The following is an 18,954-nucleotide window of genomic DNA, read 5'->3' as shown; positions in this document are numbered from 1 at the left end:
CCAGCTATTTTTCTGATGATGATCCCAGCAATATAATATATTTGAAGGTCTCTTCAATTTTTTTTTATTACTTAGGTGTAATTTTGCCATTTCAGTGTTAATTCTATCATGTCCTCTTAGGTATTAGGAATTAGTCGGAACACTTCTTGGCCATTTTCATATCAAGTCACAATGTGTGTCTTCCTTTTATCACCACTGAGACACAGGTACTTTGCTGATTTCCCCTATGGGTATCTCCCTTTCAGGTTGCCCATAGTCGCTTGCAGAAGTGCACCTCATGCTATAGCTATTTGGGAGATGGACGTACGTTGTCAAGTAGTGTAAGCTTCACGAGTCCTCCAAGATGCGTATTCTCTTACCAAGTGTCTTCCGAAGTATATCCATTGGTGTGGGGGTTTCAGTATTGATCACACTAGTCTGAATATATTTAACTTCGCTGTATTTACTATAGATCTCTTAAGTTTCTCACATGTCCCTATTGTCACAGGACTTTTGATTCTGTGATCTTCTGGCTCTGTGTCCCATGCTTTCAACACACAACTATCCTTCCTCCCTCAGAATGGTCAGTTAACAACATATTTCTGGACCAAATACTTCCTCACAGACGTGGCAGTGGGAGTCATTTAGCACAGGGGTTCTCAACCTTTTCCGTTCTGAGCCCCGACCTCCCCCCGCCGCCCCCACCAGCATGCTGTAAAATTCCACAGCCCACCATGTCACAACAACTGCTTTTCTGCATCTAAAAGCCAGGGCCAGCGTTAGGGGATAGCAAACAGGGCAGTTGTTTGGGGACCCATGCCACAGGGAGCCCCATGAAGCTAAGCTGCTCAGGCTTTGGCTTCAGCCCCATGTAGTGGGGCTTCGGCTTTCCCCCCTGGGCCCCAGCGAGTCTGATGCTGGCCCTGCTTGACGGACCCCCTGAAACCTGCTTGTGGCCCCCCATGTCCTGGACCCCTGGTTGGGAACCACTGATTTAGCATATGAATCTGTTTCAGTTTTGGCTTTGTGATCCTCTTTTAACACTGAAACAGGAGACTGTCTGGCTCAGGGCACTGTTAATGAGGTATAAGGGGTGTTCTCTCTAGGTGCATGGTTCAGTCACTATTGTAGTGTGGATTAAAAAACATATATCATCTTTCAGCTATTCGATGGCCTATTGTGAAATGAGTTGGGATCGCTGAATTCACTCTAGTGGATAGGAGTTCATATTGCAAAATTGGGCTCTGTTAGGGTGACCAGATTGCAAGAGTAAGATATCAGAACACATGGGGGAGGAAGGCAGCCACTGGCACACAGCCCCGACTGAAGCCATGGGGGGGCTGCACAGCCCTAGGAAGCTGCAAGGGGGGCTTACGGCCCCTGCTGCAGCCCCCGCCACAAGCCACAGGTCAGGGGCACAGGGCCCCGGCTCCAGCCCCCAGCAGAAGCCACGGGTCAGGGGCACAGGATCCTGGTTGCAGCCCCAGTTGCAGGGCAGGGGAGCGAAGGGTCCCGGTTCTATCCCTGGCTCCAGCCCCAGCTGCAGTCAGAGAGGGGAGGCCCACAGTCCTGCCTTCAGCCCCAGCTTCAGCCGCTGGCAGCTGAAGCAAGCGAGATCAGGGAGGTCCGGAATCAGTGACTGCCGTGCCCTCCCTGACTAAAGCATAGACTTAGTTGTAATCCATATTTAAACATACAGATTTATTTGTACACTAAACAAATGGGGGTAAAGGGTGGGATTTTTTGTTCAGTCAATAAATCAACTTCACAATTTGCATACATCTCTGATGTGCCAGAAGTTTGTACTTCTTGGATGACTTTGCCATAATCATGACTTGCTTCTGGGCAGTCACAAAGTTGTAGAAGACCTTGCAAGTGATCCAGAAATTCATTTTGGCAAGGCTTTCACACGGCACCAGGTGTATGCTGCTTCGATTCTGAACATCAGTCCAGCGGGGCTGGAGTGGACTGGTTAGCGCTTACCTGGGGCCCCAGTGGTGTTTACATAGGGCAGCTCCTGGGAAGCTGCCGGCAGGTCCCTCTAGCTCCTAGGGACAGGGGTGGCCAGTGGGATCTGCGTGTGCTGCCTGCGCCCACAAGCCCCACCCCTGCAGCTTCCGTTGGCTGCCACAGAGCCGGCGCTCGTGGTGGCTGCAGCACGGAGACCCCCCCCAGCCGCCACTGTGCCTAGGGTCCACAGGATCCTGCCAGCTGCTTCCCAGGAGCTGCCCTAGGTAAGCGCCACTGGGGCCCCAGGTAAGCGCTAACCAGTCCACTCCAGTCCCGTGCCAAAATATCGGGGCAAATGGCATCCTGACTGTACATCGCTCGGGACACGAGACGAACAACTAAATATCGGGACATCTGGTCACCCTACGCTTTGTTTTAACTGACACTTTTGCTTGTCTCATCAGAGAGGATCTCAGCCCTCAGTTCTTTTAATCTGAAATCTTTCATCGGCACTCACATTAACATGGATCATTTAAAATAATAGAAAGGGAAAAACAAGAAAGTCAAGCCAGGGATTCTGAGATTAGTCTGATGGCGTATCCTTACATCGACCAGCTGTGGCTCATTTAAAAAACAAATATAATGGCTTCAGACTCCTCAAAGATCGAGAGGCTTGTAGTCATTCACTATGAGAATGGACCCAACCCCACCGCAAATCTGACAAATTTCCATTCCACTTATTTCAGGAGTCGTTTCTTGGAGGCCTTATCTGCAGGGAGCTTAAACACTGCAACAGAATGATATCCATCTTTCTTTGTATGCCTGACCTAGGTCATCACTGTTATCTGGGGATATTTTCACATAAGCAGGGATTTCTAGTGCTACTCAAGTCAAAACCTCCCATTTAATACTACCACCTCCGTGCTTCCAGATCTGATTATCTGCAAAGTGACTTGGGTTGACATGATCTTTTTCCAGGGGCACTTCTGAGTCATAAAATGGCAGAGTCGGGGGTTGCTTCCGTGACTGGTATGAGTTCACTGTACCATGCGCCCCTGACCTGTCCCCTTCTAGCCTCATTCCTTTAAAACAGATATGCTAAAAGATTGATTAGCGGGTGAGTCATGGTGATTTGAATCTTGAATGGGATTGTGGGATCCTCACCTTCCCCTTGGTTTTGAGCTGCCATTTATTCTCTCTACTAGACACTTTCCGTGGAAAATTTCATGTATGCAAAAACCCAATTTTTCGATCAAAAACAGTTTTGATGGAAAATTTTCTTCCACCCCTAATGATTTCCATTTTACAGATAGGGTTGCCAAGCCTCCAGGACTGGCCTGGAGTCTCCCAGAATCAGCACCAATCTCCCGGTGCCCATTGAAAGCAACCCGAGAGATTTTAATAGGATATTTTAAGAAAATGACATTATGTCAAGATTTTTGGGGAGGGGGAAATCTCCCGGAATAGCTTCAGTCAGAGTTGGCAACCCTATTTACAGATGAACACACTTGAGGCACAGAGAAGTGAAATGATTTGCTGAAAACTGTTCTTGGGGCAGCCCCTCTAGAAGTCCCAGTTTTCTCCAAACTGGGGTCTCTGTATTCATCTCAAATTAGCCCAGTACGTCAACTTCATCTACAATGAGTCAATCAGCCCTTAAACTCCAGAATTCGCCATCTTCCTTTGTCTCCCTGTGAGTTTGTTAGAGGCAGCATGGCATGGGGCTGTTAGTCCTCTGCTCTCCTGGGTCTTTCTGCCTCCTCACTGCTCTGTTTTCCTTTTTTATAGCTGAGCCTGTTTTCCTTATTGGTCCCAGCTGCGGGTGCATGCCTCCATGATTGGTAGTTCTGGTCGCTGTGCCGGGGTATGGTCAGCCTAGTTGCCAGTAAGCAGGGAAGACTCCTTTCCTGCCTGTGCTCATGTGGTGTTTATAAACCCATTACACTTGCCCAAAGTCATACAGGATGTGTCTACATTGCAGCTGTTGCATAGTGACTCACAGTGTAGACATACCCACAGTGACTCTGGAGTGAAATCTGACTTCTCTTTGTGTGCCCATAGCGGTAGATAACGCTCCTGGCTTGGAGGTTACATGACAGCATGCCTACTTCATTTAAAAAAAAAATGCAAGAGAACTTTTATCAGTTCAAGGAGGAAAACAATCAAAGGGTTTCAATTTTCTGTGCCCATAAAAGAAGATCCACATTGAAACTGTGTGAACAGCTTTCCATTAATAAAGAAGATACCAGTTTGAAAGTATAAATCGTTATGACACCAAAAGGCATAATTTAATAAGTTGACCCAAGAACAAGTCAGTTCTGTTATGAATGGAAACAGAATTAAACCTGTTAAAAGGGCACATTATTCTCACTTGTCTAATCTAACACTCCAAGCCAAACTCTTCAGTAAAACAGCAGAACTCTTCTTGGCAATAGCTGTTTGGAAAGAAAAGTGCTGAAAGGTGTCAGACCTATTTTTTGCATCCACTTAGTAAATTTTTCCTAGTCACCTAATGCATGCTTTTGTGCTCAGCATCAGTGTACTGTAGTAGGTGCTACCATGATGAAAAATGTAACCAGAGTCTGTAGTGGTTAACATCAGCAATCTTATGCGTACATATATTCTGTCCATTTACCATTCTGCTTTTAATAAAACTTCTACAAGTCCTTCAGTTTGACCTTTTAACACATCATACTGGAGTTTACATTTATTTAAATAGTCCTAGGCTTTGTCTGGGTTAGAGGAAAAAAGATGAGTTTTTGATATGTTCGCTAACATACTTCAAAACACCACAATGGGATAAGTGGTATAGGGATAAGTGGTATTTTAAAATGTGCTAACTGCTTGAGGTGAATATGGTTCACATTAAAATACAACTTAAACTGTTTATAGTGGAATTTTAAAATACGTTAGCTAGCACATTTAAAAAAAATACATCCTTTTCCGACCCTAATTGGGACATACACTTACAAATGTATAGGAAACCTGTAAAACGATATAGATTTGCTTTGGGGATGAATGGATTACTGTGGGTCTTGCTTCTGCCATTTCTCATTGAGACCTCATGTGATCCCAAATGGTACATGTTACAGGGGAATCCTTATGATTCGGTGTCATTCGCAGTATAGGGTCCGACAAGATTGATGGTTCCCCAGCACTTACAGAAGCAGACAGACAAAGATGCTCAATAACTGAATTGGAAATTCGAGCTTTTGCTATATAATTAAACTGTGCAAACATTTAAGAGATTAAGGTAGTCTCTTTTTAGAATACAGATACATTTTTACGAAGTAATAAATAATATAAATTAGTAATGTTTGGCTCTTATATAGTGGCCACTGTTTAATAACATCGTAGAAATTTACAAACACTGATGAAGTAAGCTCATATAAAAGCCCTTAAAGGACAGGTCATTCCCCTTTTACAGATGGAGAAAGTGAAACACAGAGAGGAAGTCGTTTTGCCATGATCACTCAGGGCACATCAAAGCATAGTTTTTGTTCTCCCATAACTGTAATGGTTTAGAAATTGATACAAAGTGGTACAGTGCCCTAGTGTTGACACAATTATATTGATGTAAGAGTGCTTATATCGATATAGCCACTATTATACCGGTATAACAGTGTCAACGCTAAATGTTGTACCACTTCAGTTAAAATCAGTTTCTAAATCGATATAGTTGTACAAAAATTGTGTGTAGCTCAGCCCTCAGTGAATCTGTGGCCAATTCCCTTATCTTTAGTCATGTGCTATGACCACTAAACAACATTCCCTCCCCAGCTGGAGATACTGAATGTACTTTTCAATAATAGGCTTAATTCATACTGATCACATCTCTGAAATGTTTATTTCATACATCTTGAATCGAAATTTGGGAGTTGAAAGAAATAGTGACCTTTTGGGTGAATGGACATAAAATGGAATGTTTTCATTTCCAATGGGCTTTAAGATAAGTAAATATTAGTCAATCCAAACTAGGTTTGAAATTAAATTATTCTTATTTGTTGGCATGTGCTGGAGAATTGCTTTGATCTATCTGTACTTTCACCAAAGGGGTATTGGCAGCCTGGCTTTCCATTTGTAGCCATTCAGGATGAAAGGGGTTATAATAGCCACCTTGTGTGGCAGTGATATTGAACAGATGACATTATTTGGGTAATATTAAATGAATAAAGGTAAACATGCTTCAATTAAAATGTTTTTGTAGGCTGAGTGAAATAGTGCTATTGGAAACTCTTTCTATGTGGGTTTAAGGAATTTGGCCACATTTGTAACTGATTTGCTTTAACTCTGAAGTTGTTGGAAAGAGAGGACCTTGTACTGTAAACTGTTAATTCATATTTTCAAAAAGATTTATTTTTTTTTAAAGTAACTTTTGGGTGTGGATTTTTTTTTTATGATGAAGATGACAGATTTTTGCTGTCTGTTACTGATTTTAATGAGAGATATTAAAGGCCACCCACTTTCTTAATCATGATCATTAGCACTTGTGTATCTCCAGGGGTCTCAAAGAAGATTACAAACCATTAATTATGCTGTACACAACAGCAGATGACAGTTCAGAAGGCGCATGCAAAGGTGAACTGCAATGCACGATGAATGAATGAATGGCATCCTTTCCATCTTGCTAATGACCCGCAAAGAGAATGTCAACTTTTAAGTTTAAAAAAAAAAAAAAAGAGCCGTGCTTGTTTTTCATATTAGGAATATTGGGTATTGACTTACCACTTTTTACTGAAAGACTGCGGCAGGGTTTGGAGAGACATGAAGCGGACACCTGAGCTACAGCTCCCAGGTTGCTAACTGAGGTGGCAGGAGAAGCTTATTCTTAGGCCTTGTCTAGGTAAAAAGGTACCATGTTTCAACAGAATTAGTTAACTTGATTGCGAACCCCACTGAACACCGGTGTAGACACAGTTTACCACCCTTAGTTTGAAATAGAGCTCCACAGTAGACCCATACAGTGTGGTTTACAGTCAAGTTAAGCAAGCTTGATTGAGCTCACTCGATTAAACCCTCCCACCTTTTTTCTAGCCTAGACAAGGCGTGTAGGCCTTGTCTATGTAGCAGAAAATGGAGCATTTTTCAGTTGTGTTAGTTCAATAAGTTAGCTTAGCATCACTGAAATACCCTTTAGCGCATGTGTAGACACAGTTTAAAGGCTTGTCTATACTGTGGCACAATGTGGACTGCGGGGGTGTGACCAAAATGTTGTGCTCTAATTGCCCAGTGTGGACGCTGTTGGTGCAAACTAAAAGGTACTTAATTTGCGTTAACACAGTCCTCTTTCAAACAGGACTGTACTAGCACAAATTTGGTAATGTTTAGTTTGTGTTAGCATCATCCACCAGAGAGTGCAACATTTTGGTGCGCTGTATAGTTCACAGCCCCCGTAGTCTACACTGCAGTCCAGTGTAGACGTAGCCTCAGACCTTTACAATCATGCTAGCTGATTTTGTCATAACCTAGGCTTCGCTCTAGATGTTAACTCAACCAGTTTAGCAAATTCTGAAGTACAATTGCTTTGCCTTGACTAGAGTTTTAGAAGCTGTAAAGTAGTTAGCTACTTTGATCTAACATCACATCTTTAAATCCTAGTCTAGACAAACCTATACAGAGGGCCTGAGGGGTTCTAGTATTTGTCCACATCTTCAGCTTGTTCTGTGTTAGCCCTTTATCCTGCTCTTTTTAACAATAACTAGGTGAATGCATCTATCGTTTTTGCTCTAATATTTGTGAGTTAACCTGTATCTCTTACGCTTGTTAAAGTATTACCCTGATGGCCTTTGTTTAGTCCACGTGTGTATAAACCCATCAATACACAGTTCTTTTCACATGTACTCTGTGCTGATTACTTTTGTTCCAAAGGAAAGTGATGAGCCATATTTACAGGTTCTGGGTTTAAAAATATTAGCCTCAGCTGCCATTTGTTTAAACAGTCAGCTCTGTTGATGGGGTTGTCTTAAACTTTAGCAGGACTATAGGACCATTTAAGTATTTGCATGTGGATCCCATGGGGGGAACAGTTTGAGCAAAGATGAAGAAACAAAAATCAAAGCAAAGGGAGAAATTTGTAGGTTAAAAAGCGTGCATTTTGAATAGTTGCTTCAAAACCGGACACATTTGCTGGAATTGAATGTTTTAGTTCTGCATGTGAATTGGTAATGTTTGAATTTCAAATCTGAGACTTTTTTCCATCTTTTTATTGTATCATTGAAAACACACGCATTCTATTTCTGCCTCTTCTGTGTATTATTCCTTTCACATCCTTTAGAACTCTGCTCTGGTATTATCTCCTGATAGATTGCAGAAGCACTTCTTCTAGTGCCTTTCTGCCACTGGCTGAGTAATTTTTGTCAAGATGAATTGCAACAAAAAAAGTGGGTAGTATGCTAATTGTTTAATTGTAAGCATTACTTTTATGAGCAATGATGATGGACTAATCTGTGAGCCATGTTACCAGGACTAGTGATAAGTTTAACTCTGAGCATCTTCTGGATTTAAATCTGGTTGATATCTGGTTAGCTTGTTCTTGTAAAACAGGGGAAAGCAAAATTGGTAAAACTAGTTTTAAGATGATATTGGTGTGTTCCCTCAGGGTTCTCCACTAGTGTAATGACACTGGGGCAACTTTTGTATGTTGAAAAGCCCTCAGGAGCCTATCTGCTGAAACCACATTACCACACATAGTTGTCTTCCTTGTGGTTTTATTGTCCAAAACCTGCTTAGATTTACGACCATACGGTCCACATCTGGCATATAACTAGTTGGCAGTAGTGTCAACTCTTGTGATATTTGATGACCAATACTTGGACTAGATGACCTCCTGATGTCCCTTCCAACCCTGATATTCTATGATTCTATGATGTTTTTCTTAAAGCTCCAGCTCCTGGAGTCATGGAATTATGCACCATTCTATTTCTTTTTTCCTCCTCCGCTTCACTCGTTTCTCTTTCCTTTTGCGTCACTCGTTTCTCTTTCCTTTTGCGTCACTCGTTTCTCTTTCCTTTTGCGTCACTCGTTTCTCTTTCCTTTTGCGTCACTCGTTTCTCTTTCCTTTTGCTTCACTCGTTTCTCTTTCCTTTTGCTTCACTCGTTTCTCTTTCCTTTTGCTTCACTCGTTTCTCTTTCCTTTTGCTTCACTCGTTTCTCTTTCCTTTTGCTTCACTCGTTTCTCTTTTGTTTTTCATCTCTCTCTCTCTCTCTCTTCAAAAAAGGTTCTAACTCTCTTGGCTGTGAAGAAGAGCTTCAAAATGTGACCCACAAGGCCAATTAAAATGACCCTTCTTATTTTTTTAATCTCCTGATTTGCATGTCTGGGGGCTGGCCATACAGAACAAAGATTGTAGCTCCAGCTGCTCCTTCACCCTGTGTGCCCAGGGTTCGTAATGGTTCTAACAAAGATCAATCACATTACGTGGCACCTTCTCTCATGCCTCCGACATCCATATGCCACAGGGCATTGCACTCTCTAATAGAGCCTCATCCTCTGCTTGTGAGTGATCTCCATATTATAGATGGGGACACTGAGGCAAAGAGAACCTGTGAGACTTGTCTCAGGTCAGCAGCAAAGCTGGGCTAAAACTCCGGCCTGGTTTTCAGTGGTGTACCTTTACTATAGAGTCCCATGAAAAGTGAAAGGGGTTGGAGTGGAAGACTGGAGGGAGAGGTACTTGAGGCGGTTTCTGTTCAGTTAGTCTCCTCTAAGGCAGAATCTCTGTGGTTAGAGTCCTCTAGGGAGGCCATGGGAGCTCTGTAGCCATAGAAACTCCACACACAGCATAACCCAATCAGCTGCAGACACAGAGATAAGGCAAGAGTAACATTGGGTGGAGTGATGTAGGGTGTTGTGCTGTGTCGAAGGGTACACTGGGGGACTACTTTCTTGGTGGGAGGAATGAGGCAAATCCAAAGAGGGACATGAGGAACCAGAGATGAGTTTGGGGGAGCCAAGCCAGGGTGATGGAGGAGGAATTCAAGTGAGGGAGCCAGAATGCGGAGCGGAGTGTGGAGGAGCTGTGGGGATCCAGAGGTAGAAGAGGGAGTGGGGATGGGGAACCTAGGTTGGGAGGGTGAGTGAGCACAAAGGAGGATGGAGCGGAAACTGGTGGATTTGTTTGGGAGAAAGTATTGATTTGAGAGGGAGGAGAAGGAGCAATGAATTGAAGATTTTTAGAGTTAAGGTTATATAATGAGACAGTGCTTTTTGTTTGAGTATTCAAATTAGATTTTGCATAATCTGCATGGAGTCTTTTCCAAACTTGCAACATTAATGTATGCTAAGTGGAGTGATGAAACAGGGCTAGTTAATACAGCTTTAATTTTAAAACCTGAGGCATCAAACTGGTTTTGATCTTAGTAGATTAGTGGGCTAGAAAAGGACCAGACCTTTTTAGCCTACTGTTCCCAATGATGTGTGTCTAAAGCAATTAATTGTCAGCAAATTATAAAGGATAGCAAAGTCATACAAAACACCCTTTACCCTTGTTATTTCTGTATGTACTTTCCTTCTGTTGCAATGAATGTATCTCTGCGACTGCAGGAGAGTGGATTTTTAATCTATCATAGGTATTTATATACCTTGAAACCAGATTTTTAGAGTTGTATGTGCAGAAGAACATGTGTGTGATTTGCGCATACAATTACTTCAGTTACACGCAGAGTTACTTGTGATAACGGCATATAATTTATGCAGAGATAAGAAGGGCTCGAAAACCTGTCTCACCAACAGAAGTTGGTCCAATAAAAGACTTCATTGCATCCCCCACCTTATCTCTCTAATATCTTGGGACTAACACAGCCACACCTAAACTGCATGTCTCATTTATGTATACTTTTTTGCACGCAGTAGTTCTAAAAATCTAGGTTGTGCAGACTGAGCGTAGGAGTGTGACCTGAGGCAGCAAGGTGTGTCCTGGTTTCATGGACTATTGTATTTGCTATAAATAAGGTTTTGCAGCCTCATCAAAGCATGATCTGCTAGAAAATGTGGCAAATGAGGTAATGCATACCTTGCAACAAAGCAGTAGATATTTTCAAATTGTTATTGTTTGGTGAAAGTGTAATTGCACATGACAATGAAGGCATAACAGTAAATCTTACTTCTAGGCAATATTGATATGTGCCAGTACATAGCTATTGGGCTGCAGAGGGAGTCAGATTTGAGTCCTGATAATATAAAGCCTATTCTCCTGTCTGTAGCTGTTGTTCCAGGAAGGGTATATATAAGGGTAAGTTCTATTGAGTATAATTTTGCAACAACACTGTCCTTATTGGTTCCTTACAATCATGTTTCCGCCCCCCTCTCTTTGTAGCAAGAGAAAACCCTACTGAATTTGATGCTTCCCTAGGTTTCTGTGTATGTGTGTTGAGGAGGAGGGGAGTGGTCAGTGCTTGAGTTAGTTACCTTGCAGGTATCAGTAGGTAGTTACCTAGGCACAGAGAGAGAATTTAGGCTGGGATACTTTGGATACTTGAGCAATTTTGGGTTGCTCTCCGTGCTTCCTGGTGTGAGTCAATACCAGTGAGATGTTACAGTACCATCGTGATATCACGGTGCTGTGAGGTGCTGATTTTGATCTTGTGCTGATGTTTCCAGATGTTGTTGCCACCATGGCTATTTGAGCTGGGGTTGGGAATTTTTTTGACATAAACAAAAACGAGGAGTCCTTGTGGCACCTTAGAGACTAACAAATTTATTTGGGCATAAGCTTTCGTGGGCTAGAATCCACTTCATCAGATGCATGGAGTGGAAAATACAGTAGCAGGTGTGTGTGTATATATATATACATAGTACATGAAAAGATGGGAGTTGCCTTACCAAGTGGGGGGTCAGTTTAACGAGACAATTCAATTAACAGTAGAATACCAAGGGAGGAAAAATCACTTTTTGTAGTGATAATGAGCGTGGCCCATTTCAAACAGTGGACAAGAAGGTGTGAGTAACAGTAGGGGGAAATTAGTATGGTAAAGACAGGTTTTTCATCAGAAAATAACACATTGTCGAAACCGAAACTTTTTGTGAAAACATAACAGTTTTGAAAAAACTTTAATCAGGCAGGATTCTCAGGTACAGTGTGGAATTTCTGGTGAGAGAGAGTAGCCAGTGGGTAGGGCATTCACCTGGGATGTGGGAGGCCCAAGTTCAAGAATCTGCTCTGCCTGACTGAAAGCAGAAACTTGAACTTGGTCCTCCCAAATTCCAGGTAAGTGCCCTACACACCAGGCTGTGTTGGCTGTTCTGGGGTGAGGGCTCTATCTTGCTCTCTTTTTTTGGAGGGGGAGGCAACATTTTGTAAAAGTCTTGGTTTCATCCCAATGCAACATGGGAAAATTGTTCGAAATCTTGAAAATTTTCACGGGATGGGAAAACTGTTTCCTGTCAGAATCTAATGGCCGAGCCTCTGCATATCTTTTGCAGCTGACTGCTGTGCTTGATGATCCGGTCAAAATGCATTGTGAAATCTACCTGTATATCTGAAGATGGGAGCAAATACTCTTACAGTGATGTGAAAAAGGTCAGAGAGAAGAAACCAGGAGCCTTGGAGACCGAGTGGGTCATTCATATAATAAAATTTTTGAGGATGTGAACTTGACCTCTGGCTTTTTTTGCCCTTGTCTTAGGGTGACTGTGTTATTACAGTGCTGCTGACTGAAGAAGATGAACTTGAAGATGATGTAGTTTTTTACTTGGTGTTTACTGGCTCCACTGTCCAACACTGCACAAGCACGAGAAAAATTAATCGTGGGACACTGGAGACCATTGCTCCCGGTAAGTGCTTTGCTTTCTTTGCAAAACGCAGCCTAAAAAAATTGTGAAAACTGATACATTGAAGTTTATTTAAACCTCATGTAATGTTGAGAATCTTTATTATTTTCCCCTATTTGCACAATCTTTTAGAGTAAAAAATATGTATCTGGAATGATCATTTTTAAACCAAGCTTTGACTGAATGGGTTTTAAAAAAATGTTCTGGAGGCAAACAGAGGTTTATAATGGAATCGCATCAATATGATAGCATAGTTATTTAATGCATAACTATTACACTATACAAAAAAAAACACAAAGTTTTGCCTGCACATGTTAAAAGACTTTGAGAAAAGGCCAGACAGAAGAGGACACAGTTGCCTTTACAAATTACAAATATTTAGAAATGCCATTTGTTCAACTGGATTTGCAGCACAATAAGGAACTGGCTGCCTTTTGGTTGCTAGGTTTGAGTTGAACAGAGGCTCATTAATGTAGCCACAGGCGCGGTCTTCCTCCTTTCCCGGGGGGATGTTCAACCCCTGCTCTGCCCCAGGCCCTGCTCCCACTCCACTCCATCCCCCAAGGACCCACCCCCACCCCCACCCCCACCCCACCTTTTCTTCCCCTGCCCCTCCCCCGAGTGTACCCCGTCCGCACTCCTGCCCCTTGCACCTCCTGCATACCACGGAACAGCTGATCATGGGAGGCGTGAGCCACTGAGAGGGAGGGGGAGGAATTGATCAGCAGGGCCGGCAGTGGGCGGGAGGCACTGGGGGTAGGAGGGGGAGGAGCTGGCTGCTGGTGGATGCTAAGCATCCACTGTTTTTTTTTCCGTGGGTGCTCCAACTCCGGAGCACCCATAGAGTCAGTTCCTATGAATGTAGACTTATTGAAACAAGCCCCTGCCTTAAACCTAAAACACCTTCATGCACTTAAACACAGTGACATAGTTTCTAAAGATGTTGCAGGGTGTGATCTCTCTCCAATAAATGTGCTTGGTCCTTGGTGACTTTCCTGCGCCTGAGGTATATAGTGCTCAGGAAGAGTCATTCTTGGAGCCTCTTTGACACAGGCTTCATGTAATTAAAGAAGAGCAACAATTTCCTTCAGTGGCTTCAACACCATGGGAATGAAAATTTTCCAGGTGGCATTCCTTACTATTAACCTTTTATTCTGACTGTTGCTATATAGCACATTGATATGAGTGTGAGGAGAAAATAGTCTATTATTTTCAACTATATACAACAGTATAGCTTATGTAATTTAGTGTATTTTCTGCTTTTTATCTATGTGGTAGGTAATGTTATAGGAGAGATGCATGTTAAATGGAATTTGCCAATGACAGCATGGCTCTGTAGGTGGCTGTGGTCTCTTTGTTTCCTCCTGGTAAATGTAGTGATTAAAGCAAAGTTCGCCATATTATTCACTCCGTACAGTCTCTGTTTGCACTGTCAGGATAATTAAAGTTACTTGAACAGAGCAGTCTAGTATAAATACTGATTACTGAAACCCAGTGCAATCAATGATACTATGATTAATTTTCTAACGGAAGTGATACAGAACTGGTAACTTTTAGGCTGTTTTTGTGCTGTGCGTACAAGGCATACAGTAACTCTGTGACAGCATTGGGTGCTGGGATCTCATCTCTTTCGGAACCCAAATAGCAGAATTTCCCAGAACGGAACTGAAACGATTCTGTGTTCCATTTCAGCCTGAAAAGGAGCCAGAATACCTCACAGAATTTCATTACAAAAGCAATCCATTTCTATTGTTGTTATCCTAACGTCCCTGTATGCAACAAAGGACACCACTTGAGCTTCTGTTTGACTTTAATGATTGTATCTGCAGTGGTGCTGGATGGCAGTTACCTCTAGTAACTTGGGTTTAATATGTGTATTTCATTTTGGAAGATATTGTCACAGAAGGGAGGACTTCATTATTGGACCAGTCTTTGGTGAGGAGTGGTGGGGGGGGGGGTGGAGAGAGAGTCTATTTTATCATACTTGTATCCAGAAAGCCAGTATATATAGCCAGTATTGTTCCATGGTTCAGTCTTTCTTATTGAAGATGGTTTTCAGAAGGGTTGCTGTGTTAGTCTGTATCAGCAAAAACAATGGGGAGTCCTTGTGGCACCTTAGAGACTAACACATTTATTTGGACATAAGCTTTTGTGGTCTATAACCCACTTCACGAAAGCTTATGCCCAAATAAATGTGTTAGTCTCTAAGGTGCCACAAGGACTCCTCGTTGTTTTTATTGAAGATGCTGATTCTAGTAGGAGAATGATCTCTCTTAGCTCAGTTTCTCCTCCTGCTGGACTCTACAGTGAATCTGCAATCATGTACTTTCCTTGTGTATTTAGCCAGTTACCTTGGAAATGATTATGATGACTCATGGCCAAGTATTATTTGACCTCACTGCAGGATTAATCATGAGCAAGAGGCAGTGGTGTGGGAGACCAGCCCTTGTTGAAACATCATAGCCGGGGTAATTAACAAGTCCTTCATGATTACACAAATTAAGAAAACCATGAGCAAAGTGAATGGCTTGTGGCCTATCACCACGTGATAGAACTAGGAGTGTAGGTTCTCTGCCTAGCATAAAAGGTAGGGTGACCAGACGTCCAACTGCCACGATATTACATAACATAAGCTCAAGACTGAGAAGTTGTTAGTTTGCTTGGCTTTTTTTGTGTAGGGGATGGGGCAGGGAAGAAGGAGGTTTAAAGAGAAAAGTTTTTAAACTTCATTAAACCTAATATGCAAAAGAAACATTGCCATTTTGTTTCTGAACTTTTTCTGGCAGTTCTGGTTTGAAAACATACCAGCGCTCTGCTAGTGCATGCAAACCAGAAAGGGGAACTGACTGGCTAGGTTCTGCCATCTAAGCTAAGGGAAGTGTTTAAAAGTAACAAACTCCCATAAAGAGAGAGCATTTGATTAGACTGAATAACATAAGGTAGCATTAGGCAAATACTTTTTTTAAACACATGCCTGTTACTGCTTTCGATTCTCATTATACATAAAAAATATTCCATAGTCTGAAAGTCTTTCTTTAAACAAAAGTTGTTAAGGGCAGAGTCCAAGGCCTGCTACATTTCATCTTACTCTGAGTAATCTGCTCTTTTATTGTGTGTTTTCATTGTTGGTCATATGATAACTAATCTTTAAAAGAAATCTTTTGACTATTCAAATACAAGCCTTTACTTCTGTACGTGACAAAACTGAAGGAAGGATTTAAATTTATAACCAGAGGTTGAAGATAGGGCAAGATTGTTATTTACATAGAGATCATTTTTAATTGAAATATTAGATTCCGAATAAACTATATTACTGGGCTGAATTGTACATCAAATTAGGTCACCATCTGTGATGTCTTGCAAATATTCAGGACTTGACAGTCCTACTCCCACAATGATACAGTGGAAATATCCAATAACCCAGTAAAATTATCATACAAATATGTAAGCAGAAATGGATCAGACTTCATTTTCTTGTGGGTCATTTAACATATTATGGATTCATAGAAGGAATAGCTTAGTGTTTGGACCGTGAAAACCCATAGTCTCCTTTAAACACAGACGCATGTTCATATGTGTAGTACAATTTTGAAATTGTATTACAGTGAGACCTTTGAGGATTTTTTTTAGGATTTGTTGGTGGGTTAGGACTGAAAAGTTCCTACGAAGAGTTGAGTACTGGAAGTGGCAGTTTGTTAAAAGCACCTGATTATAAAATTGTTCCATCTTGCGTTCCCATTGCTAGTTAGTGTTGGGGGAGGCAGGGTGGGCCAGAACTGGACTGGGTTTCGTTCTGAAGTAATGATCACCTCAGCCAAGAGGAGGAACAAAAGTGGGAAAATCACTGTCTAGATTTGTACCAGGAGTGTTGCATAATTAACAGAATGTCACTTGTCTCTCTATTGGGTGGTGGTAATTAGGGTTGTTTTTATACATGCTCTGTTTCCTTTGCTTACTGCTGCGAAGGAGATTAGTAAGAACTTTTGATTTTGAGATGCTTAGGAGAGGTCACCGCATCTTTTACCTTTTGATCTGTGTGCACATATATAAAATGTTTATTACCCCCCACTGGATTACAAACCACATCCAGTTGGCACAGACAGGGTGTGCCTATGCCTAAAACACAAAACCTATAACAAAGAATAACTTGAGAGAGACCACATTTTCAACAAAAACACCTTTTATATGCTAGAATAAATTTAACGGGGTCTGTCCTCTTCCTCCTCCCATTGCGAAAGCAGGATAGTTCCCATGCTCCAAGATTAAACTCTGTCTCAGAGTCAATAGCATACTTGGGCAGTTATAATTATCACTTAGTTTACAATCTGAAGGCCTTTATGTTGGAAAAAGGGGTAAACAGTGAGGTGGCAAAATTTGCAGATAATACAAAACTACTCAAGACAGTTAAGTCCCAGGCAGACTGCGAGAGCTACAAAAAGGATCTCTCGTGACTGGGCAAAAAAATGGCAGATGAAATTCAGTGCTGATAAATGCAAAGTAATGCACATTGGAAAACATAATCCCAACTCTACATATAAAATGTTGGGGTCTAAATTAGCTGTTACCACTCAAGAAAGAGACCTTGGAGTCATGTGAATAGTTCTCTGAAAATATCCACTTAATGTGTAGCGACAGTCAAAAAAGCAACAGAATGTTGGGAATCATTAAGAAAGGGCTAGATAATAAGGCAGAAAATATTATATTGCATCTATATAAATCCATGGTACGCCCACATCTTGAATACTGTGTGCAGATGTGGTCATCCCATCTCTAAAAAGATATATTGGAATTGGAAAAGGTTCAGAAAAGGGCAACAAAATTATTAGGGGTATGGAACAGCTTCTGGGGTAAGACTGGGACTTTTCAGCTTGGAAAAGAGACAACTAAGGGGGGATATGATTGAGGTCTATAAAATCATGACTGGTATGGCGAAAGTAAATAAGGAAGTGTTATTTACTCATTCTTATAACACAAGAACTAGGGGTCACCAAATGAAATCAATAGGCAGCAGGTTTAAAACAAACAAAAGGAAGTATTTCTTCACACAACGCACAGTTTGCCAGAGGATATTGTGAAGGGCAAGACTATAACAGGGTTCAAAAAAGATTTAGATAAATTCATGGAGGATAGGTCCATCAGTGGCTTTTAGCTAGGGCAGGCAGGGATGGTGTCCCTAGCCTCTGCTTGCCAGAAGCTGGGAATGAGCGACAGGGGATGGATCACTTGATGATTATCTATTCATGCCCTCTGGGGCACCTGACATTGGCCACTGTTGGAAGACAGGTTACTGAGCTAGATGTACCTTTGTTATTGCAGTAGGACCTTGTTTTGCCCTTTTGTTGATTTTTCTATTTCACCTCTCCACTGACAACCTTTTACTGACCTTCCGTTCTAAACTAGATACTGGGTGCCCTGACAGTTCTACAGTTATTTGCTACAGGAGTAAAAGGAAGCATTATGATAATCTAATAGCAGATGGGGATCTAACAGGTATCATAAAAGGGACTTGGCTTGCTATGTAGCCTGCATATAAGCAGGAACATTTACCAGGTCCCAGTAAAGGAGGGTTCAGAAGAGCATAATATAGATTAAGGGTATGTCTACACAGCCGACAGCGCTTTAACGTGGCTGGGGAGTCGCAGCTCCAGCGCTGGAGAGAGGTCTCCCAGCGCTGTAATAAAACCACCTCCGCAAGGGCAATAGCTACCAGCGCTGGGAGCGCGGCTTGTAGCACTGTCTATACTGCCGCCTTACAGCGCTGAAACTTACATCGCTCAGATTTTTTTTTCCCACATCCCTGAGCGAAGAAAGTTTCAGCACTGTAAGTGGAAGTGTAGACTAGGCCTTAGTCCCTTATTGGAAGATGAGATGATTACTGCTGAAGATCCCCTATTAGTGGAACAGAATTGTGGGTGGATCTAATGCTCCTCGGCACTAACGTGGAAGCTTCACTGGAGTTAAGACGCTGTAGCTAATTTAGGACAAAGAATCATTTTAAAATTAAAGAATGAAATATATATTGCTACGTTTTTTTAATATACTTGTTTTTTGGGCTTGAAAAAAGTGAGATTGGTTACTCTGTCCCACTATGTTGTTGTTATCAACCCAAGGGAAAGTAATATTCTGCTGCTAAAATCAAATCCCCAATCAAGCTGATGTATGGTAATACAATATCAAATATGAACTAAAGGGTCATGAAAACTGTTCCGTTCATGATGCCTTACATGCTTTCAGCAGCTTTTTTACCAACCTGAGTA

The 18,954-nt window shown here is 41.9% G+C and overlaps 1 protein-coding gene across 10 annotated transcripts in view; it reads left to right on the top strand.

The window, feature by feature from the left end:
* Positions 1 to 18,954, top strand: part of AKAP13 (A-kinase anchoring protein 13) — a 325,971-nt gene that overhangs the window by 104,656 nt on the left and 202,361 nt on the right. For all 10 annotated transcript variants that reach the window (XM_075133185.1, XM_075133183.1, XM_075133179.1 and 7 more), the window contains one exon: positions 12,553 to 12,700. In XM_075133185.1, the coding sequence (XP_074989286.1) occupies positions 12,553 to 12,700 (148 nt within the window). The remainder of the gene's footprint in view (positions 1 to 12,552; positions 12,701 to 18,954) is intronic.

This window comes from Caretta caretta, chromosome 10, assembly GCF_965140235.1.
Source record: "Caretta caretta isolate rCarCar2 chromosome 10, rCarCar1.hap1, whole genome shotgun sequence".
In the NCBI taxonomy this organism is placed as follows: Eukaryota; Metazoa; Chordata; order Testudines; family Cheloniidae; genus Caretta; species Caretta caretta.
The sequence above is the reverse complement of the archived record's forward strand: the minus strand, read 5'-3'. Positions and strand labels throughout refer to the sequence as shown.